Source organism: Passer montanus, unplaced genomic scaffold (genome assembly GCF_014805655.1).
Source record: "Passer montanus isolate IOZ18808 unplaced genomic scaffold, ASM1480565v1 scaffold40, whole genome shotgun sequence".
Lineage (NCBI taxonomy): Eukaryota > Metazoa > Chordata > Aves > Passeriformes > Passeridae > Passer > Passer montanus.
The window spans coordinates 6,596,784-6,621,113 of NW_024368819.1; the positions used below are offsets into that span (position 1 = coordinate 6,596,784).

Below are 24,330 nucleotides of genomic sequence, written 5' to 3' on the forward strand. Positions count from 1 at the left end.
CGAAGTTAATGGAGAACAAAAGCACGAACATGACAAAAGGAATGTTCTGAAAGTCTTTTGATGGAATCAACATTTATTTGTATATCACTAAAACTGTCAAACATAAGAAAACCAACCAAAGAAACTTACCATTAAGCTGCATATTTGTCATGAGTGTTAGGCTGTGAAGCACAAGGCACCACGTCCGGAGTAAAGTATTAGGATACCATGCCAGAACTGACAGGAAGCTAGTTACTGAAGCTGTCAAGAAAAACAGTTTTTTCCAAGTTTTAATCTTCAAGGTATTACTATAAACTTCTAATTTTCACTGCAAGGCGCTATGCTGATTATTGTTATTAGTATTATTGTTCCTTGCATTCATTTTGTTTTGACCAGTGTTGTCACTGTTCCTGCAACCACTGTTGCATGAAATTAGGAAAAGAAACCTCACCAACACTTCACAGGAACTGGCCCACTGAACTCTCTACAGCGTACAGACCCGGACAGCTCAAAGAAAATGATGCAAAGAAACTGGTTTCAAATGTTCTCATGGAAGTCAGTGTACCAGGTTGTGCAAGAAAAAAAAATTCAGAATGTCTTCATACTAGAAGTATTAGAATTACTAGTCTGATGCTCAACAGTAATGGAGCTTTCCCACTCTGCCAACCCCTTTGTTAAGGGAGGGATCATAGCATGGTATAAAGGAAATTAAATTCATCAGAAAAGTGCATACAGCTGCACAGTTCATCTCAGTCTAAGAAGTGTATTTTAATAAGTCCTCTTGGGAATAATTCTGAGTTAAGAACCACAAATTTTACCATTTAATTTCTACTAATTTTATGAAAATTAAACAAATCAACTCTCGGTTACACTCTAGCAATGTATTTTCCACTTTAAGAAGAAAACAAGACCACAAGTTCTTTAGTAAGAACACAGAAATTATCTCAACACTGATCTTAGCAAAAACACTTACTGCAATACTTTTTGCTTATGAGCAAAAATTGAGTATTTAAAAAAAAACCCCAAACCCAAACTTATTTCCCTTATTTAATATATTTTACCTTGGTTTAAGGAAACAACAGGTATTCGGTTAGCATTATAAAGGAAAATATCAGCACCACTATCTTTACTTCCAGAGGAGCTGGAATTCAGGCTTAATGTGAGCCATAGCTGCAACAGGGATTCAAGCTGAAAGAAAGGGGGGAAAAAACCCACTATGAGAACAAACTCAGAACCTCAGAGCACCAAAATTTTAATTTTAAAAGTCTGATTTACATTTTCAGCTGCTACTGTTTCACTGTACACACACACACTCTCTCCTTCACTGGATTTGAAAATTCTGGTAAACATAATATTCAAGGCAAATCCAGCCTAACTAGCAAATGCTTCTGCTATTGTTTTTGTAATTGATTTCTTCCAAATAATTTCTCTTAAGAACTTTCTTCAAACTTGTGTTAAGAAAATGAGGCTTTACACACTGTTCAGAAATACCTTTATCATAACCCTGTAACTGTAACACATACAGGTAAGCTTACAGGTTTGCAAGGAAGCTTTTGGAATGTTATTAAAATGATAGTTTTACAGTCAACCAAAATTATTCAAAAGGCTCATTTATCTAATGAGAAACCTCAGAGACACTGATGCTTACTCTGAATAATTCCCCTGAGGAAAATAACTCTTTAGATATTCTGGGGAAGCACCAAGGATGTTTAAATATCTCATCCAAAATTGTTTCTCATCTAAAGAACAATTGAGGGATGGAGTCAGCCACTCTATCAAAATACCAAGATGGAGTCAGGCACCTAATCATTATATATATAGCATGCATGGCATTCCTTTGTATGAATCAAGAAAAGCATTGCTAAACCAATGACTTTTCAAAAAACAAACTTTTAAATTTCCTATTACCATACAGGATCATTGGATAATTCAGATTGGAAGGAACCTTTTCAAGTTATCCAATCCAATCTGCTCAAAGAAATACCAAAGAAGATATCAGACTTTGTCACTTGGGGGTTTATTCAACTGGGTTTTGAAAATCTCCACCAATCTCCATTTGTCATTAACTGCCACTTAGTGACATTTTTCATTAATAAGCAAACAATTATCATTCAGAGGACACACAAACTGGTTTTTAAATATGCAAATGCATGCCAGTTTCCACTGCAACAAGCAATGTCCACTTTCATAAAAGCTTTCAGCACTTTATTACATTATCAGTACTGTTGTCCATGACATATTCATAAGCAATGAAGCACATAACCTAACAGATTACCTGAGTCCTAAGTAGCAAGAAGTAGAGGAAAACAACTCTCAAATTTAGAGATAAATACTATCAGAACATTTAAAATTCAAAATTTTCTACCTGAACATGGTGGACTTGCAGCATGGAAAAGAGTTTGTTGAAGCATGCACTCAGCATAGGTATAGATGACAACTGCACAATCAGTTGGGCATTTTGGTTAGCAGCGTGTAATCCCCTCAGCAATGAATCATCTGTGCCACTGGGAGACTGCGTCACTAGAAAACAAAACAGGGTACCATCCCACCATGAGTTACTCTGAAATGTTGCCAGAAGTAATTTCATAACTATTCCCTTACGTTTTATACTTAAGTGAAAGACACTTTTTCATAATTTAGAAGAACATCTTCAACGTAGTGTTCAGTTGAATTGGACTACTAAATGCCAGAGTAGTGTCATACTTGAATATCAGACATTTCCATCTTCACAAGAACTGTTTGGAACTGAGTCCACACAAATACATTTTCACAGCTATTACAGCAGTGCCCTGGTAACACAATGCTAAGACAAACGATTGGAACATTTCTTTCATGCATTACAGTCCAACTGTTGCAGACAATAATGAACTTCCAGAGAATAAACTCTGAAGATCACTAAACCTACTCCATCACTACACGCTCAACCAACAACCCAGAGGGCCACAAAGAAACACATTTTAACAAGATGGGCAGCACAACTCACTGAAAAAAGGTTCAAAAGTTAAACACTGAGTGTTTTTGTAACATAAAGCTCACTGAAAAGATGAGTTTGTATTTAAGTATTTTCACTTTCATCACTTAGTAGGTGTAACTGTCAAATAAAAAGAGCTTCCGAACACCAAAAATGAAGCTTCACAAAGGAAGCTTAATATTCACTTGCATCTAGACTTAAAACTGAAAATTTTCCCTTCTTTGTAGCATAATCCACATGCATAGTTGACTTTCACAAAATGTCTTAAATACAGGCATGTAAGTTATTCAAAAATCTCAATAAAGAACTATCTCTAAAGTACAGCCTAATAAGAAAACTCCAGCAAAATGTAACTTTTTCTCAGCTACTGTCTACAGTAGCTGAGAAACATTACTACAAACTTCAAAGCATCATGATCATTATGTGAAGAGAATGATTTGACAACATGTAGTTACATGTAGGAGATGTGTTGGTTAATGCTTGTAGAATGGAATCAGCCTCCAGTGTGGACATCATTTTCAGCATCAGCTCAGCCTGCTGCTCAAGTCCAACTTCGAGACGTGCATCTAAAGCTACAGAAGGCAACAAAAAAAGGTAAAACTGTGCATAGCAAGGACATTCACAATTGCAGAATCACAGAATATTCAATCACAGAATTGGAGGGGACCCACAAGGATCATCAAATCCAACTCCTAAGAGATATGGGCATTGGACCCACAGCCCTGCTGTTATCAGCACCATGCTCTGAACAACTGAGCTCATCTCACATTTAATTTGCTCCTCTAACTTTCTATAACATTCTTACAGACCTGAAATATAGAGTTATTAAAATACTGTATTTCTCTGAAACACACCCATATTTCTTCCCACACTCACTTTACTATCACACATGACAATCTGCATATGTTCAACTCATTTCTTCCTAAGGCAACAGCTCTCAAATGAGAACCAAAAAGTTGGTTTTTTCCCAGTGTGGCAGAAGAAAAATCTATCACTCAGTTCAGTAGTACTCCTACAAATGAAACAAGTATGCCACTTCACTCCTTTGGGGTAGAGCCAACTAGAAAAGAGCTTCCAAAATTTCCTGAGAAAACAGGAAAGATTTAAAACTGCCTATAAGTGCATTCCAAAATGTTAGAAAGTAAGATTTTTCTGCCATGTTGGGCTTTTTTAAATCTAAGTTTCACATTACATTCTCTCAGTTACTACAGGAAAAAATGGCATATATAAAATATAATTATTTCCTCTTAAAAGAAATAGATATTGTTAAAATAATTTCTTGTCTAAGATGTCAAATACAGTATTACAGAAAAGAGAACACAAACAGAACTTTAATTCATTGCTTACCTTGAGAGACTGATATGCTGACAGTTTGTGATCCATTTTTCTCTGTAGTTACAGGTGGTTTTGCAACTGGAATTCCAACACCACCAATGTAAGGATTGTAATTGTAGGTGCCATATTCAGCACCCCAGTAATCGTACCAGGTGCTGCTTATAGGCTTAAAAAACAAACAAAAAAACAAAGGAAAAACAATAAACAGCAAATCTTTAGATTGCCGGAAGTTTTTAATGACTAACAACAAACTTGGAAGATTAAAAAAAATTAAACCAGAAGATTGGTTCCAATAGCTTTAGAAAATTGTTTCAATCCTTACTGCAGTATAAGCTACTGAATCCTTAGTGATTGTCAAAATCTAGCAGTGTAGTTACCTGCCTCAAAGATTCAAGAAGCCAATTTGAAAATGTTGCCATCAGTTTTTCGTCCCATGTTTGTACCACATTGCAAATTTGGAAGTAGAGTATTACACAGATATTTTGAGGAAGTATTTATCACGACAGAATACTATGCTATACTACTGACTGTACTAATTAAGTACCTTGAAGCCTCAGTGAGGCTCAGGGACTATTTGTAATGGGCTCTGAAAAAGAAACAGCTGAGTAATCTCTACTTGAGTCATAATTTAAGACACCAATAAAGCATATGGACACAAGGAAAAAAGTAATGTAACACTGTATAAAGGCAATTTGCATATGCTGGTCTTTTTATGCTGGTGAGATCCAATATCGCCTGTCATTTTACAGATCTGGAAGCACATATTAAGAAGGATGAAGAATAAGAAGTGGGTTTATGGATTATTTTCAAAGCAGGTAATAGGTAACGAGATGATAAAGGTATCTTGGATGAAGCTGACTAAAGAGTACTGCCACATGACATGACAGGAGAATAGAGAAGGCAGGAAACATCAGTAGCACAGAAATTCAGCAGTAAGTGTAATTTTTGGTGGTAGACTGAGATTTAAAGAAAAAATCTTTACATGACAGGTAATGGGTGGAAGGACATATGAGGGAATACAGAAAAAAATTCAGTGTTTTATGAGCAAGTGGTGAGACACATAATCTAGGTTAATTCAAACAAGAGGTTTAAGTCAACAGAAAGAGGCATGGCAAAACTCCAAATGTCATCCTTCTAAACAGAGAAAAGAGACTCAGAATTTTATTATGAATAGTGTGTTCCTTTAAAGTCTAAAAATTTTTGGTTTTTCATTGACAATAATGTAATTGTACAACACATGTATATTTAGCCTTCATTTTAAGTATAAAAGTACTTAGCAATTTTCTTGTTCCCCAGTGGAGTAAATTCTGAAGTGAGTTGCTTCTCTTCATAGTCTGAAGCCAATCTGAGCACAAGCTACTGCTACTGCACAAGCTACTTTTTAAAAATACATTATTAACAGCATAAACTCATCTTAAGATGAGTCACAGAAATGGTGCTCTGTTCTTAATAAAAATAACAAGACCAGATCTTATTTTTCTATTATGCTTTTGGTGTCTTCAACATGTGCTAAAGTGCGAGTAAACTCAGAACCTCTAGTTTACACAAGTATCTTCATGCAAAAGCAAAATATTTTGTAGTCAACTGAGAAGTGAATATTTACATTCTTTCCTGACATTTCATTTTAAACATCATAAAAAACTAGCAGCAGGTCTAAGATATCAAATACTATTACTGAAGAAGTGTAAGAGAGTAAGGATTTTTCTATCTCACACGTAAAGGTTATCCTGAAAATTTAGGTGTGACATACCTTGAAGACTTTGGCTGCAAGGGGATCTTTTTCCAAATCAATATCCAAAGGGTCAATATCAACTTCCATCAGGTCCTGCAGTAATTCAAGATCAATGTCCTTATCTTTTTCCAATGATGACAAGGGTGGAGCACCTTGAATCATTAAAGAAGTATTAACAGTAGCAAGTAAAAATTACAGAACAAGGATGTATAATATACTTAACAGATAATTTTACCCTTTTTAATATTAAAACTTTGTGGAAAAAGTTAAAATATGCAATCAAGTTGCCTTTTTAAAAATAACAGAAAAAAATAACCATTTTTTACATGCCAGATGTAAAACTAACTTAATTAATTACTCAATCTGCCTATATTATCCAAAACTATTTATGCTATCACCAAAAAGTCTTTTACTGATACCTTGATAGATGAGTAATTTTTTTTTTTACTCTTTTCAATATACAGAATAATGGAATAATTTACCTGTGATGTCATGTGTCAAAGGCTCATCTATGGTTTCCACTAACTGAACAGTGGACTGCTGGAGAGAGTCATCAGAATCTCCAGCTGAAGCTCCAGCATCTTCTCCCAAAGGACTTTCTTCCATAGCTTCAGCTGCTATAGGTGCCAACAACTCTCCTAGGTATTAAATTAAGCAGACAACTTCATTTCAAACTTTATTCAATTAAAATACATTACAAATTAACATCCCAGTGTCTACACCACCTGTATTTTTTTCTAACTCTAAACCGTCTGGGGGCTATTTCTTCACTCTAATTGCAATTTTAAATCACATTTTTGCACACTAACCTAAATGTTATTATTTTTTGGGGTTTTTTTTATAATTTACACTGTGTCACCAGGTTAACAGTGATAAACTGGCCCCCAAAATACTAGAGGAAGAAAGATTCAAGTGCAAGATAACCTCTAAAGAATATGATCTTAAAACAAACCTGCTAGAATATCCTGTAGCATACAAGTCAGAGAATACTGAGCCCATGCTCCTCCCCAAGAGATGTCTCCTCTGTTAAAGTCAGTTCCAACAAGAAGCAGCAACAATCTTTCTAATTGAGTCTCATTTACAATCTCACATAAATGAATCGTTGGTCTTGTAGCATTTGCAATTCTAGCAAGAACCTATCAAAAAAAAGAAAGAAATATATGTCTATTCATAAGCATAGACAATACAATAACCTTATTTTCTATGATTATTAGATTTTGCTTACAAATAAATCAGGTATTTTTACCAGTTCATACTTTGTAATTTTAAGAGTGTAATTACATGAATCTATGTTTTTTAGTTTTTCCATGCAATTTTGAAGCCACCATATTATACACAAAAAGTGACAGATCAGAAAAACTACATCAGCAGAAATGATTGGCAATTTTAGTGCCGCAGCTAATTCTCACCATCAAACAAGCAAAAAAGTAGTAATAAAAAACTAATTTCATGTGGTTACTACTGCAGCTACATAGTGATGTTCCATATTCTGTTTACCTTACAAACAAACAGAAGCAAATCTGCATGACAAGTAAAGTCCATGGACAAGAGAAAGAGTGCCAGCTTTTGCACCACAGAAATGCAACGTTCGTGTGCCAGTGTAAAGGGAAGTGGTTCAATCTCTGGAGTTTCCTTTGCTGTTGATACTTCTGTATCTAAAGAAGAACGAGGCCATTCTGCAGTTCGACGCAAGCGTATTAAGTCCTTGAAGTGCTGCAGAAATTAAATTTGAAACAACAGTTACAGTTTTAAACTAACCTCTAAACCCTTTCACAATGAATCAGCGTGGCCAGCAATAACAGAGATTGTGGAACTCCTTAAAAAAATAGTAGGAATTCTAAAAATATATGAGAATCTGGAATGGAATTAAGGCTCTACTGGCAGAAATTTGTTTTGGCAGCATGTTATCTCAGATGACAAACACGTATTCAAATTCAGTTCTGCAGAAGTGCCAATTAAGCCTTATGTATACCTTAACACATATTGAAAATACATATTTTCAAAGTTTCTTTCCTATTTCCACACCTGTACATAAAGCTACAGATACCATTAAGCAAACTGCATATAAAAACAGCCGGTATGGAAATGTACTTTTACAAGAACACTGACTTTTCAGTTCTTCACATCTGATAAATCACCAAGAATTTTTAATTTTCTTAATACTGCCATGATACAAAGTATGCATTAGCCATACCATAAATTGAAATTGATTTTTCATCATGGCTCTTAACTACAACCTCTTTGACAGAGGGCCTGCATGCAATGGAGAAAAGAAAGTGCTTTTATTAATCCTCTCATCCACCAAGTGCATTCCTTTAGCAGCTCAGTTCATTGTATCAGCTACACTAGCAGTCATCAGATAACAGAATTACCTCTTATAATCTCACTTAAGCCATTGTCACTGAAGTAGCCAAAGAAATAACTATTCAGTAAGACAAAGGTTCCACTTTCTCCTAAATGCAGTACATGTCTCACATCACTCAGCTTGTCATAACTAAAAGTGATTAGTAGGCGAAATAGCAAAACACACACAAAAGTCAACTATCAAGGATACAGTAACACCTTAACTACAAGAAACTACAAGAGGAAAGATCTTTAGTTCAACATGGGTTTTTTATACAACATGGCTACTAAAAAGTGAAACTTAAAACAGCTAAACAGCACAGCCAGTAATTCATTTAAAAATGCCTCAAGGGGCCACCAGTGGAGCAGCCCCCTTGGTATAACCTGCTGGAATAAAGCAGAAGATAGTGCAGGAAAGAACAGCTCATGACAAGCACAGTTAGTGAAAACTTAGGGCTTTATTTTTATGCTAGTGATTTTTTTCCCATAATTACTAGAAATTCTACGATTTCAGTTTAGATTGCCTGTAAGGTCCAACATCATGTAATCACCTTGCACAGACCTATTTTCAGGCATCCTAACAGACATGAATACTTCTTGAACTGGGGAGTAAATATTTCAAGAGACATCTAAGTCTGGTAACTGGAAAGATTTACACATTTTTTGTGTTCCCTGCAAAGTCCACCTTGTCATTGTCTGAAATCCCTAAATTTCAGCATCTCCCCTCATAGCCAAAACAATTCTTTAACTACATCAACAACTCTCAATATCTGGGGCTTACTGCAAGTTGCCACAACTGAAGTGGTGGGTACCTTCAGGAAGCTAAAGAGCTTATGACAAACTTCAAAAATAATTCTCAAAAGTCATATTTATTAGTTTGGAAAGACAGACACTGGCATGATTATTTTCTGATTACTCAACCATGAAAGCATCTAGAAGAGCATCATGCATAAAAGCTAGCCATATAAAGTACTACTTTATCTCTCTGTTGCTGTATGTTATCCAAAGTTTAATGACATGACTGGCATCCCCAAAGCTACAAGTTTATTAGTAATTTCGACCATGACTACCTAAAAGAATCCTGTAGAACAATAAACTATTTTTCACAGAGCAATAAATTTCCAGATGGCTGCTTTTTACAGTATTAGAATATACTTGATAGCAGCCACGATGAATCAACTTTTTGTAATAAGGTCAAAGTAAGACAAAAATGACTTTGCAGGAACAGGTCTTTTCACATAAAGGACAAGAAGTCAGTTACAGTTTCAGAGCATCATACCTTTGAAGTAGCCTGCTTTAGTTTTGCCTGTTCTACTAAAAGTTTGTATGATGATCCTTTGTTGCTTTGTATTTTCTCTTTTTCCATCTGTTCCACCAAAGCCTTCTGTTTTGCTTTTAATAAGTTAAGTTGCTAAAAGAAAATGTTAATAGGAATAAATGAAAATTTAAGCAATAAGATGTTAAAAGGATCAGTATGTTCACATGATAGCAATCTTCAGTTCAAACTGTAACTTGAGCTTTTAAAATACTTCTAAATCACAGCTTAGGTGCTTGCACTCATGTGTACTCAGATTTATGTTGATAGTACATTAAATTTGTTGTCCAATAGAGTACAACAGTACACTCCAACATTTGTTTTTCTAGCAGATCCCTTGCCCCATGGTTTTAGATGGATGTCAAAGAAGTTAGGCAGCCTTTAGCTACAGAATCAGACCTATGCAAAAGCAAGGCTGAATGAGTCCCAATGCCAAAGCTGTTGTTTTAAGAAATCAGATATCCTATAAATGAGACACATTCTGTGAAAATAGCCACTGCCATGCAGGAAGTCACCTGTTTATGATGCACGAGCTGCTTTCTGATCTTTCGGGAATACAGTCTATCGAGGCTACTGTTGCCTTTAGTAGACCTGCTCAGACTCTGAGTGTGAAGGCTATTATTTATAAAACTCCACTGGTTTCCTAATGGAAATAAAATTTAAAAAATTAATCCATCTTATTAAACCTCATTTAACTCTAGAGAAAAGCCTTTATGTTTCAATGGTTAGCATCTCCATATACTAAGTACTAAAGAAACAAGCTAAACTGAACTCTTGGCATTATTCAACTATCCCCACGCATGTTAGTATTTCTGTGTGATATTAAAATGCAGTGGTACCATCTTTTTTTCATTATTCTTAGAACATATAGGCAGGCAAGCAACTCTGTCCTAAGTAAAAATAGATAAACATCTTCATAACATAAAAGGTTTATTTTAATATTTAGAAAAGATGTTAAAAGAAAACAATAGCTAATCAAAATAATAACAATGATAATACTGATAATTATAATAACAATACATGGTACACATTGTTATTACTACTACTACTATAATGAAATAAATGAAAACCAGACAAAAACCACATTTAAAAATAGTAGATACAAACACCAAAACATTTATGAAGTCATACTGCTCGCCCTTTATCACAATACAAAGTGTCTCAACATGGTGCACGTTCAATTGTAAAGCCCCAGTCACAAGGCTTTTCACAAACTAAAATCAATCCTGCGCTTTTCATTTGAAAAAATGCAAGAGATTATATTTATAAGGAGATTTGGATATAAATAAGCAGACAAGAACAAAAATAAAAAGATCACAACATGCATTTTTAAAACCTCTTTTTTCAAGTGAATAGAAAATGAATTTCAGGTATTTGAACAGCTCCCAGAGCAACACCCATAGAATCAAGTTTTGATAACAGATGTAATGTACCTGTCACAAAGCGTTCCCTCTCTTTTCCATTCAGAGGTTTCTTGGCTGTGGCTGCTTCATCTTCAACAGTAGCTACATAATCCAGCAGTCTGGACACCAGCATTACAACCCAACTGATCATGGGAATATCTAAAACTCCTTCAAAATAAACAAATTTCAGTGCTTTAATAAATTTCTGAAGAAACAAATGTCACATATTTCACTAGGCCACAAAGACTCTACTCCCCTCTTTTTGTTTTTTAAAAGGAGAGTGAGAGTCTGAGCACTTATAAATGAGGAAAGAAATCAGTATAAAACTTAGGTGCAAACAAAAATGTCATTGTTCCCTTAGTCTGATTAAGTCGGATGTCAAAAGCTTCACCTCAACTGTTCAAGCTAAAAATTAGGCAGCATTTTTCTTTAAAAACAGTTAAAAATTTAATGTCTAAATTTCCTAAATAACAAATGTATAGTGACAGCTGTTTGCATTAAAGCATGTGAAGTAGATATAAAATTCTACAGCATGCAACTCCTCCATCAAGCAGGGCTCCAATAAGATAGTTATAGCCATGCATACTGATACCTCCATCTTTGCTTCTCCATGAGTGTATTTCATGTAGCTATCTGAATAAGTTGCAGGAAAGCCAAAAGTGACTTCAGACTAGATGAGCCACACTGGTGGTACTAACGACTGGCTAATGCCTATTTCAGTCTCACACTTTAAATGCTGTACTTTTGTACAGGCAAAAAGGAAAAAAACTTATCTTGCACATCATGCAAGAAAAATCTTTGTGCAAGTGGAAATCCTAATGAACAGTTCCAAAGTGAAGTCATGACTGCTCAACAAAACCAGAAACCTACAAATAATGACCACTTAATTACAGTCATTAAGCAAATGGCATAATTCTACAATATCAATACAGCAAAGACATCAGCACTAAAGGTTACACCCACATTTTCATATCAGTGTGCTGTGCTGAGCCACATTTAACTACACTGTGCTTTTCATGCACTGACCTCAAAAAAGCTGTAATTAATTCAGACTATTATTAAATGCAGATCAAACGAGAAAACTAAGGCACAGAAATGATCCATCCAAAGTCACACGTAGCTGCTGGCATCCAAGCACTAGGATGCAGCCTGAATTGTTAACAGCAGTTTCCTTAGCACACTCAGACAGAAAGCAGCCCATGCCATGGAGGCAGAGGAAGGACCCCAACAGGTCCATAACAGGACCTGGACTGGAACCACAGACTAAATTGCAAGAACAGAAATGAGGCGCACTGGTGACTGCTACACACCTTTTTAGTTGGCAGAATAAAAAGAAAGGATCCTGCTGTAGAGTGAAGTACACACCTTTACATACTTCTGTTAAAACAAGACCATTTATTTTCCTTTTATCTCACAAAAAAATCTCAGCTTCTATCCCTCCCTCCCTCCAAATGTATTTTGCTTCTTCCTTTTTTTCTCTTCTGGTCTCAACGTTTATAACTTCTCTCCACCCCTAACACTCACCTCTTGCTCTGATTTTCCTTTGCTTTTTCACTTTTTCCCCAGTAAGTATTCACCCCTTTGACCCTAATTTATGTGTGACAGTTCTCAAATAGGAATGTCTTCTGCCATACCTGATGCTTCCACCACACATAATGTTGCCCTAGTACTCACCTGTACTGTCCAGGAGGAAGGAAGCTGGAAGACCAGCAAATAAAGCTCTGAAGTATCAGTTACTTCTGCTTCCTAAAGTCCTCCATGAGGACAACTAGTAAGGCAAGAGCTATGAAAGGAATTGGAAGCTGTGGGGAGAGTGCAAACAGAGGTAGAGGAGATGTAAGCTTGGGTTTGCCTCAAACTAGTTAGAGACTATAGCAGGATATGGCCCCGATAGAGAAAGCACATGGTAGATCAGTGGGAAGCACTAGGACAGCTTCTGACCCCAGCTGTAGGACTGTTAACATCAGGACACAAGGGAAAACTAAGGACAGAATCTCAGCTGGCACTTCACAGACCTCACAAGGCTAAGAATTTTAAACTTATCTTCTATAATGCTTAGCTCTAATGCTATAACAAATGAAGTAGCCTAGGGTGTGATGTTTTCAAAAATAAGAATTTGCATCAACCTTGGGGTAGTTAAGAGAACACTCAAAGAAAATCAAGTTCGCAGGATATAATTTCAGTAAGTTTTTACGATCAAAAAAATGTAAATTCCTTGTAATTACAAAAAGCCCCACAAGAACAAACTGTGTAGCTGCAGAAACCATGCAGATACACTAAACAAACTTGTTTTGGTATCTGTTTCACCTCAAAAACCTGAAACTTACAACGGAGCTCATGAGCAAAAAGGTGCATTTCTGTCCAAACCAAATTAAATTCCAAAGTCATTCACTAGAGCTGTCTATACGATGAATGTTCCCCCCACTCTGCCAAAGCTTCCTAGCTGAATTATAAATAATCAAATAGATTTTGCTCAGTTTTAATGGGGTGGGGGAAGGAATCTCTTTTAGTACCTAAAGAACAAGAAGATTAATCACATTTTAAAAGACAACTGTGTTTCAGAAATACAGTAAGCGAGCAATTTCTTCTTTTAATACACCAAAAATTGTGAGTTAGTCTCTCAATTTTCTAGTTTATAATGAATATGAAAATAATCTCCCAAATTAGAAGGCTACCTTCAGTTCTTCTGTGCACAGGTAAATGAGGTTGCAGTGGTGACAGCAGGTTATCCAGGAGATTAAGTAAACTTTCTAAAACACCACTGTTGCTAAGCGATCTTTGGCCAATGCAAGAAAGCAACATGAAGACCCTAAAAATAAAATTCACATATTTAAGACTTTATTTCTTTTTCAGAATCAGTAATATCCTGTAACACCCCTTATATAACAGTATTGTCCTAGGCTTTCATCTGAGACACAGGTTGCTACAAAAAGCAGTACTGCAGCCCAGCAAGTAGACTGGATTTCACATTCTTATCATTGTTAAGGTTAATGCAGCATTTTAGGGTGAACATCTCTTTCACCCTCAAGAGGTCAGCAGAGTCTTCCACATCTGAAACAAGATCTCATCCATTTTATTTCCTATTACATATTACTGATAGCAGGGAGAGAGAATGAAATCTATGGACTCATTCTTGAATTAATTAATTTTAAAAAGATATGAAAATATAGATGTTGCTGTTCAAAGAAGGCAGAAAGCCTCTAAACAGCAAATATGTTTGATTAAAATAAAATGTTAATATTTAGAATATTAAAGACCTCAATCAATAATCTGAAATAATCAATACATCTAACATACAGTGCTCAACTCTTTATATTCTTGCTCTTATCTCAGTGCAGTCTTTTGCAGTGAATGCTAATAATGCACCTTCCAGTCTCAATCCTACACTCAAATACTGGAGAAGAGCAGCTGATGAGGGTACATTTAAGCCTGATGAAAGAGAAGGCCATTTTTCACACTGGACAGTAATCCTGCTACGTATGTGAAGATCTCCAAATAAGAAAAAAGCGCAATTTTTTGTGGGGTAAGAGCCAAATAGGTGCAATAAATAACTGCAATTGGACATTTATCATCTGCAGTACTTTTCTGGGTCTTAAATCAGTGAAAACCATGGATCAGTACCCTTTAATCCCATTTTGTCAATTCCAGTGATAAGTTATGAATAATGAAATTACTTCACTGATCCACAGGTAATGTATCAATATAGATTTATACCTTACCTGTCTTGTGGAAATATGAGAAGTTGTTCTGAATTGTATAATTCCTGCAGTACATTTGAGAGGAACTGGCCCCACCACCTTTCACCTCCGCAGAGCTGAACCAGCAGGAGGCCAGTATGCAATCGGATCTTGGGGGTTCCACTGATGCACAGGTGTTTAAATAACTCTTCACAAGCTTGAGCATGAAAAGTACTCTGCAGGACCACAGGAACCGAGTGCCCTTTTAAGAAAAGAGAATACCTCTGTTTAAAGAGACAATGACTTGAAAACATAGGAAGAAGTTCACAGTAAGTTTTTGAAACTACTACAATTAGACTAATTGGCACAGGAGTAAAGGAGGTGGGAGCATATGAGGAGATGGTGATTTGTAGGTAACTCAAAGACCAGGCCATTTGGTCAAAACCAAATCAATACTGTGTCAGTGCAAATATCCCACAGAATCTACATGAAACAAAAACCAAACCACCATCAGGTTTTAGAACAAACTGGCATAGAAAACACAACTTTATCAAGGGAATAATGTTTTGGTTTGTTTTGTTTTTAAACACCAACTCCTACACAGATTTTTCAATTTCAATTCGCCAAGACTTCTTTCAATGGAAAGCTTAGGAAATAAAAATCTTTACTGGATATCAAAAAACATTAACTAACTAGAAATACTGTTTTTATGAGTTCACTACCACCACCACTCTTGAGGCAACTTCTGCTTCCTCGGCCCACTTCTAAGTGCCTAATCCACCCCCAGCATTGCACAGGCCTCAATGCTCACAGATCCTTTCACAAGGTGATTCTGTCTGTGAAAACCAGTCATTAGTCATGAGTATTCTGCCTGGGCAGTTTTTTGTTACTTCAGCAAACTGGATCATCCCAGGAAGGATCAGATGACTATCTGAAAAAGGAATATGCAGCCAGGACTACACAAAAGCAAGAAGGACGTTGACACTTTCTCCTATCCATTCAGGAAGTTGTTAGGCCAGCTTGGTGCCACTGGTAAAACTTTACAATGTATGCAACAGCTACTAAAATCACAGCAGATGCAGCTTAGAGCAGCCTGGTCTAGTGAAAGGTATCACTCTCCATGGCAGGGTGTTGGAACTAGATGATCTTTAAGATCCTTTCAAACTCAAATACCATTCTACATTTCTATGATTCTACATCTCAACATAGTTTAAAGGCTTTATAGTAGAAAAGTGCAACTCAAGACATAGAAATACTTGGAAATTGTTTCTACTAACATGACAAAAAAATCAAAAACTCAAAAAATACTGACCATTGGACGAATGAAGCAAACTGAGCAAAGTATCCAGTAGGTATCTAATGATGGTGCGTAACTGTTCTGTGGATGACATCTGAATCAATTCTTTTGGATCAGATTGTTCCTTCAGTGTTTTCCTGCTTGCACCTAAAGCTACTTTGAGTCTCTGAACAGCATGGTGAGCCAAGTTGAGTTGAAGCTGCAGCTGAATGCAGTCCTGGTAAGCAGAAAATACTCTGCTGTCTTCTTCTACTGCCTTGTCTGGCTTTCTCAAAAAGTACTGAGCATTGTTAGCACTATTGAGTGGTGGCAGGTCAATACTCTGCAGAAGGATTTCTAACCGATGGCAGGCCAAATTGTACCTAAAGGGAAACATTCAAAAACCACAACTCAATACACATTAGCAAACTGCAATACATTTGACAATCACCCTGCCAGAAGCCAACTTCTGGTCCGTTGTCAATGCACTGTTAAAACAGACACAAAAAAAACCAGTGTAGTCTTTTGTCTTTATTATTGCTATAAAGACATTTGCAACAACTCTACAAGAGCCGAGTATTTTTTGGTCTGAAGAATATAATGGGAAGAAAAAAAATCTGTAACATTATGATATCCCAGTGGTTTACATTAAAATAATTAGCAAATACACTTTTTTTTTTCTGCTAACCTGCACTGTATGTCTTCTTGCAATGCAACCATCATTGCCAAATGTTGATCAATTTCTGGCTGATTTGCTGATTCACCTTCTCCTCTGAGGGGATCATGCATCAGTTTCAGCTCATTTTCATAGGGTAGGATATAGGTATGACCATAATAAAATCCTAATGGGATTTTTGCTCTGGCATTTGTGCTACCATATCGACCAATAACAGTGATCTGAAAGAAAATGCAGCTATATTGTAACACCATCAAAACAGGAAAAATAAACACTAGTGTAAAATATATTAAAAATTTATAGCCAAAAAGAGTTTGGTCTGAAGATAGCTTAAGTGAAAGTTCATGTACTAACAAACAGCAAGATGTTAAAAGATCCTTTTACCTTCATAAACCTGCAAACTGGGGGCGGCAACAAGTCATGCAAAATAAGTGAATGTGTGCTAATGTCAGTAGCCACTACCAGTCGCCTTCCATCCACTTCTTCTCCTAAAGTCCAGATGTCAATGGACAATGAAGCCAAATCTCCACAAGTGGGAATCAATACATCTGTCAGTAATATAGGTCTTCCAAAATCCAGGGTCACAAATCTTCTTGCTCCTAGGTTAGAAAGACACAGGATTGCCTGAAAGACTAGTGTGTGCTAACCAGCAAGACATGTTACTTCTCAAACAATAAAGCCATTTTTAATGTATTGTTTAAAAGGTATATAAAGGTTTATGCATTGTTTAAAAGGTATATTTGTATACTTGAGGCTAATAATAGCTGCATAATCCCAGAAATTCTCACTACAGCTTGAACACTGAGAAGAAAATTTTGGTGTCAACTTAAATGAAGCTTTTTTCTGCATTATTTTTGAACAGGTGCTCTGTTCAGAGATCCAACATATTCCCCAAGACCCCAGGATTTTTCAACTATCATTAAGTGCTATGTCTTAAACTCATAGGTATTACAGAATACAAACTGAGAAATATCTTTACTCTGGAAAGCTAAGAGAGACTGTAGCTAAGCAACTTATTTGAAGTCTCAGAAAACAGTCCATTGCTTACTAGAATATGTATTAAAACTACTATTAGGAATTGTGGTTTTTACCTGAGTGCATTCGCTCTATAATAATTGACTGATGAGGTGGAGGTTGAAGAAAATGTGAAGCATGAGATATTGCAAGAGCAAGGCCAGATCCAAGTGGAGTCTGAGGAGTGGAAAAACATCAGTAAAATTAAGTGATTAAAATCTATGCATTTATTGTGAGCTTTTAAAGATGTATCATTTTGACAACACTTCACTACACTTAGATTTGAGCACGAACCATAAAAATATATTAACTACTAAATTCAAAGGATGAATAACTCCTTACACAGTTAAGCTAGCTCAAATAAAGAGAAACCCTATGAGGTACTGTAACAAAACTATCTTGTTTTCGTAAGTTCTTTGCTCATGGTATAAGTTTAGCAATACAGTTTTCACATCTCACCCAAATAAATATATATTTACAAGCACTCAAGTACAAATTAAGATCCTGGTAATGCTTACAGCATCTTGTTTCTCTAAGAAAAAGAAAATAATTACCGTTCTAGACTTGCTTGTATTTTTGTTATGTGCTGCAAGGTTAACTGTTGGGGGATCAATGACTGAACCAGGAAAAAGCTGAGCAAGCTCTGCATTAATGACAGCAGAAACCGCTTCATTAGGTGGAGTCAAAGGTGGAGTCATGAAGAGAGGAGTTGTTTTTGGTGTGGGTGGAATGACATCTGAAGGATGAATGAAGAACCCTGGAGCTGCTACTGTATTAGAAGGCACAGAGTTGTGAACAGGACCAACTGCTGATGCTGCTGCTGCCGCTGCTGCCGTTGTCTGATGCAGTTTTGCTTCCAGCTTAGCTTTCTGTGGAGAAGATGAAAGCAATGTATGTAGCAGATAATACTACTTGTGAACATGGGAGTATTGAGCCACAAGTTCAACTTCGATTATACAACTGGATTCGATAAACCTAAGCTACCTTCAATACAGCCAAGTTGGATGACCAACTATAAGCTGAAAAATTAAACTACTAAACTATTTAATTTGACTCACAAGCTGAGAAACATGAGTAATTATATGGAATAATAAAAATAAAAAAATAAAAACCCTACACTGAACAGCAAAGTAGAGTCAACAAGCCAAGCACTGGCCAAGTAAGAATGGCTTTATGACTGGCACTTCCCTGTGTGAGCAACCATGCTTTTCATTTTGGTATGCTTTTTCAATTCAGACTGATATACTTACTTATGAAGACTTAGGTTTTATTACAAACTCCCAACCCACCCTTAAAAAGACAAAAAACTAAGTCTGAAAGACCAAAGCAGCATGGGAGATGCTACCATCACTTTGCTAAGAAGGGCGAAGCGGAGTGCTGAGCAGTTCCTTCCTGAAATACACTATGGATAAAAAAAAAAAGGCAACTAGCTCTGCAACTACCTTCTCAGCTTTCGAAGTTTAGAGACAGCACTAAAAAGAGCCAAATGGCCTCCAACCTGTTGCTGAAGCTTCAAAAGCTGCTGCTGTTTCTCTTGCAGCACCTGGAGCTGTTGCTCGGCTGAGGCCATTGCATGAGAGAGAGACTGCAAAGCTACCTGGGCTGCTGAACTCAGTGCTGTCGAGGCTTCCCCAACTGTTCCAGAAGAGAGGCCACCAACTGCTGGGGTAACCCCAAAGGTACTCACTGGCATGAAACAAACAAACAAAATAAAACACCTATGTAGAAATTATAAAACACACCTTTAATTCCTTATTAATTGTTCAGAGTGATGCAAAAACAAGAGAAATATCTTTTCAATCCAGTTCTTGCTACAAGGTAACATCACCTTGAGTTACAAAGTATATGGTTTATAGACTATACACTTGGTCGTACATGTAACACTTGGATTACAGAAAAGCCACCTATTGCTCTGGAATTCTTCCACCACAAAAGCTTTTAAGGTAAAGATGCAAGCTTGTATATTATACTCTCCAATAGAAACAAATGGATTTAAGTCAATATTTTAAAAATTTACTTTGTTTGCTAGGATCCAAGAAGTTTAACTTCACATATAGAAATTATTTAAGAAAAAACAAATCACAGACAAAACATTTCAACATTTGCAAAACTACAAGCAATCAGTTAGTCAAACAGTGCCATTATGTTCAATTAAAAATGTACTATGGAACTATGTTAAGTAGAAAAAATGAAAAATTGTATATACCAGTAAACGTACTTGCATCGTCCCTTTCTATTCTAGTTCCATCACTTGTTGAAACACAGGTGAAGTGCAGAGGTTCAACTTCCAGAAGTCCAGTAAGGGAAGTAAAACTACCCTCAGCAGCTGCACAGCTACTTATTTTCCCATTTCCTGAAAAAGAAACATGTATCTGCAGTCAGCCAATGTTTTCTTCATAGAGACATTTCAATTCATGAAGTGTCAAAAGGGACAACTAAATATAATGCATATATTTTATTAGTTCATGTTGTAGAATAAATATCTTAACATTATCACATCCTCAGTATAAATGGGGATTTGCTGTCAAATCTGAAGAGAGCATATTAATAAGTCAAATTGTCAACCGTGACAGAAGCGTAGTATAAACTTCTTAATTCCAGAAAAAAATAGTTATATGGATGCTCTATTCTTGTTACACTGAAAGCAAATTAGCTTGCAAAAATATATTGATGTTAACTGAAAGGAAGAGGAAGAAACTGTCAGACCAACGAAGATCATACACAAATTTTGTATAAAACCCAGACTATTAATCAATATCCAAACAAATTCACAGAGTTGTATGGAGGAAAGGACAGGAAGGAGAAAGATAATAGCATACAAGAGAAGGAAAGGAGTCACTATGACTGATGAACACACTTGCTATGAAAAGAATTTTATAAAAATTATCCAGTTCTTTAGGACATTGCAGGGTCCACAGATTCACTTACGAATTAACGTGAGAAGATAGACACAAATATACTTTTACGGTATTTTACCTCCTCTCAAACAGAAAAAATACCTCATTAAACCTTTATATTTAAGTAGAAGAATGCCATATGGCAGCTTCCCAACTTCAGAAAAAAACACTTAGGTTCCTCTGCCTATGTGGGTGTTGCTAGCCTAAATGAATACTAACACAGCTCACAGAAGTTACTTGAAAGAGGTGACAGATGATTCCTAGATGACTGACCCAGGGAATGAGAGCAGCCTTTCTGTCTAATCTCTGCCCTGAGATATTCCACAGGATAAGAAAATAACAGATTCCAGAAAGAGGCTTTTTCTTCTTCTCCTAAGGCCACAGGAAATGTAAAAGATACCATGAGCAAGAGGATACCTTGGACTTCAGGTACAGAATGACATCATCAGGAAAAGAAAACACTATAATAGAGATTTACCAATTCTACCACAATCAATCACTGCTAAACATACATACCTGATAGAACATCAGACAAATCAATTTCATCTGACTGTACTCCAATACTGCTGTTGTACACATTTTTACAAGAAGAACCACATATTTCCAAATCAAACAGAACTGGATCAAAAGGTGAACTGTATAATCCATATCTGCAAATAAGACAAACAGCACCATTCACACAATAAGAACTCACACAAAATTATTTACAGTAAAAGACCAAGTATTTTACCATCTGGATTTATTATATTCCAAACTATTCTGTTCATTCATTTGACACGTCTTAGAAATTATCACTTGCTTATAGTTCATTAAAATTATTTATTTGATGGCATTTTCAAACAGCTAATAATGCTAAGTAGGTAACTCTTCATTACTAACGGGTTTTGAAGATGTAACACTGTCCTGGAAACATGACACACAATCACACTAGATGTGAAAATAGAACTACAAGCCTTATACAGTGAGCCACGGCAAGATACACACCTGCATATGGTAAATGAGACATTAGTCTGAAGTCAGTAAAAAGACAATACTGTTTCAGAACAGCAGAAGAAATTCCACCTCAGCTTGTTCTTCCAGCTGAAGTAAGAATTAAAAAAGGAAATGCTGCTGGGCATACCAATCAACACTTGTGATAAAGACCTCAACAGAAGAAAACTCACAGCATTTACTATGGCAGTACTGGAGGACAAAAATAGCACCATCACTCAAAGTAGTCCCAAATCAATTAGGGTTTTATAAGCTAAGAAAAAGGAAATTCCAAAGTAGTATCAAAACCAGTGGGGTTTTTTGTTCGTTTGTGGTTTTGGTTTTGTTTGGAAGTGGGTTTTTTTGTTCTGGGGGTTTTTTTAGTGTTTACCAATACCTATTACCAGCAACTGAAAAGAGGAAAAAAATGGAAATCAGGCTAAATTACTAAGCCAGAGCAGAAAGAAAGAATGCATCTGTATAGACACAAAAGTGAAAAACATAACTCTGGACTTTGGCAAGAGACAGAAGAAATCTGAAATATTTTCACATACACTAGCAAGGGCAGTAAGTTCTTCCACCCCCTTTTCCCTCTGCCTCCAAGCAGTTTCTCTTTTCTTTACCAGCTGAGGTAAAAACCCCCAACATGCTGAGAAGGCTGGAATGTTTAAATATCTTTTTGATCAAGTAATTACAAAAGTGTAAATGTCTACATGAATACAACACCAGCAACAAGGTAAAAACAGATTCTAGACTTCTCTGATTGCCAAAATGTTTCACATTAGCTGGGGGTCAGTGCTTTTGGCCATACAATACTATGACTGTAATTATCAGAAAATGATGAGTGATCTTACAAAGGGCAGATCATCTGAAAATTACAGATCAACCCCACGTAACATTAAGTTTTCCAACCAAGTTACTTAGAAGGCATCAAATTTAAAATAACTTTATACTCAGAATAACACAGGATAGACTTGGTTGCCCTTTACAAGGCATGGATTAGACAGGACGAGTGCATCCTGCACATCTGACAAGATTGATGTGTTTGCTGCCGGACGTTTTTTTGCACACCAGCCAAGACAACATGCTCCTGTAAAGTGGCTACTAAAACATACAAAAATGCTCAGGCAAAATTCAGTGCGGTACCTTTGCAGCTTGCTTTAGACATCAGATTTAAACATTCAATATATCAGGTCAGCTCAACACTAACACTGATTACTTATACGTTTTAAATAAAGAGTTTGATTTATTAAATAAGCAGGTGATAAAAGGTCAAAATTCTACAAGAGCATTTTAGAGTAGAATCAGAATTTGAACATACTGCAGAGGGTTTAATTTATTCTGTCCAGCCCAGATTTATTTCAACAAGCATAGTGCCTTTTACCCGTTCTTTAGCATCAATGATCAAGTTCACAGTTCTGAGCTTCATTAGCAACCCTTTTCAAAGAAGTATATAGAAGGTACACCAACAAAAAAACCAAAGACTAAATCAAGAACATAATGTAAAAACTCAGCAATCACCTTACTCATCTGTGCAGTAATGAACGCAAACTATGTGAAATGCCTCTTCTGTTTCATCCATGAGAGCCCTCAACTAGAATAATGTGTAAAATTTTGTGTACCACAATGCAAGGAAACAAGGACCAAAGAAGCTCAGGGAAATGCTTTAAGAATGACTACAGATCTGGAGAATACAATCAAGATACAAATACACTCCAGACATCCAGAATTTGTTTAGAATGATAGAATCTGCTCTCCAGTGCCAATGTGGGGAGGACACAAGCACTAAACGGAGCAGCAGGAGAGTTTTCAGATTAGATGAGAGCAGAAGACAATTCAAATGCAAATGATAACGATAATTAAACCATGTGACACCTTAAAATATTTAGAATAATTTAATTCCATGACTACATGAATCTGGTACTTTCAAGAACAGGCTGGAGAAATTGTTTTAGATTTGCCAGAGACAAAACCAACCTGGTTTTTTGTAAGACAGTCAAAAATCCTATCTAAAATCCCTTTTCTGTTGTTTTATGAACTGCAAATCATGAAACACACCCTACTGGCCTTATCCTTTCAAGTTTTACTTGATTTATTGTACCACATGATAGTAAAATGAGTATTATTTTCCCATGAATGCACAGATCTGTTAATTAGAGATCTGCTTTTAGCTGATTGCCAGATATTAGCCTATTGCACCTGGGACAAAGGATAAAGAGGAAAAACACAATAGTATAAACTCTACAAGACAAATGTACACAAAAAAGATACACTACAATTTGAAAAATAAAAGGTTAGGGGAAAGCCATGGCTGCCTACTAATTTATCAAAAAACAAACACAAAAACCAAAACCCAAAACCTATTGCACCTGGGACCAAGTATAAAGAGGAAAAACACAATAGTATAAACTCTGCAACACAAATGTACACAAAAAAGACACAACACGATTTGAAAAAGAAAAGGTTAGGGGAAAGTTATGGCTGCCTACAAATTTATCAACAAACACAAAAACCAAAACCCAAAAATGACAGTATTATCTCGATCCATAGACATATGAAAGAAAAGTGCACAAATTTTGCCTGAATTAGTAAACTAAATCAAGAAATAGTCAGTCCTTGCTAGAGAGCTGTTGTAATCAAATAAGGGATTTGCTGCTACTCTTAAAACTACCTAGAGGGTTATGGAGTTAAAAGAGAAAGCAAATTAAGTTTCAAGAAGAAAATCAGTAAAACACAATCCAGA

The 24,330-nt window shown here is 36.1% G+C and overlaps 1 protein-coding gene across 6 annotated transcripts in view; it reads right to left on the bottom strand.

Moving 5' to 3' along the window:
* Positions 1–24,330, bottom strand: part of BIRC6 (baculoviral IAP repeat containing 6) — a 174,457-nt gene that overhangs the window by 95,758 nt on the left and 54,369 nt on the right. For 2 of the 6 annotated variants that reach the window (XM_039718796.1, XM_039718794.1), the window contains exons 22-43: positions 21,135–21,268; positions 19,928–20,074; positions 19,220–19,407; positions 18,276–18,590; positions 17,799–17,898; positions 17,092–17,306; positions 16,720–16,928; positions 16,068–16,414; positions 14,798–15,017; positions 13,754–13,887; positions 11,109–11,246; positions 10,191–10,318; positions 9,640–9,771; positions 7,515–7,730; positions 6,970–7,153; positions 6,500–6,655; positions 6,036–6,169; positions 4,298–4,451; positions 3,406–3,522; positions 2,345–2,499; positions 1,041–1,167; positions 130–240 (exon numbers count right to left, since the gene is read on the bottom strand). In XM_039718796.1, the coding sequence (XP_039574730.1) occupies positions 130–240; positions 1,041–1,167; positions 2,345–2,499; positions 3,406–3,522; positions 4,298–4,451; positions 6,036–6,169; positions 6,500–6,655; positions 6,970–7,153; positions 7,515–7,730; positions 9,640–9,771; positions 10,191–10,318; positions 11,109–11,246; positions 13,754–13,887; positions 14,798–15,017; positions 16,068–16,414; positions 16,720–16,928; positions 17,092–17,306; positions 17,799–17,898; positions 18,276–18,590; positions 19,220–19,407; positions 19,928–20,074; positions 21,135–21,268 (3,761 nt within the window). The remainder of the gene's footprint in view (positions 1–129; positions 241–1,040; positions 1,168–2,344; positions 2,500–3,405; positions 3,523–4,297; positions 4,452–6,035; positions 6,170–6,499; positions 6,656–6,969; positions 7,154–7,514; positions 7,731–9,639; positions 9,772–10,190; positions 10,319–11,108; positions 11,247–13,753; positions 13,888–14,797; positions 15,018–16,067; positions 16,415–16,719; positions 16,929–17,091; positions 17,307–17,798; positions 17,899–18,275; positions 18,591–19,219; positions 19,408–19,927; positions 20,075–21,134; positions 21,269–24,330) is intronic. The other 4 variants (XM_039718798.1, XM_039718795.1, XM_039718797.1 and 1 more) reach the window with 4 other exon arrangements.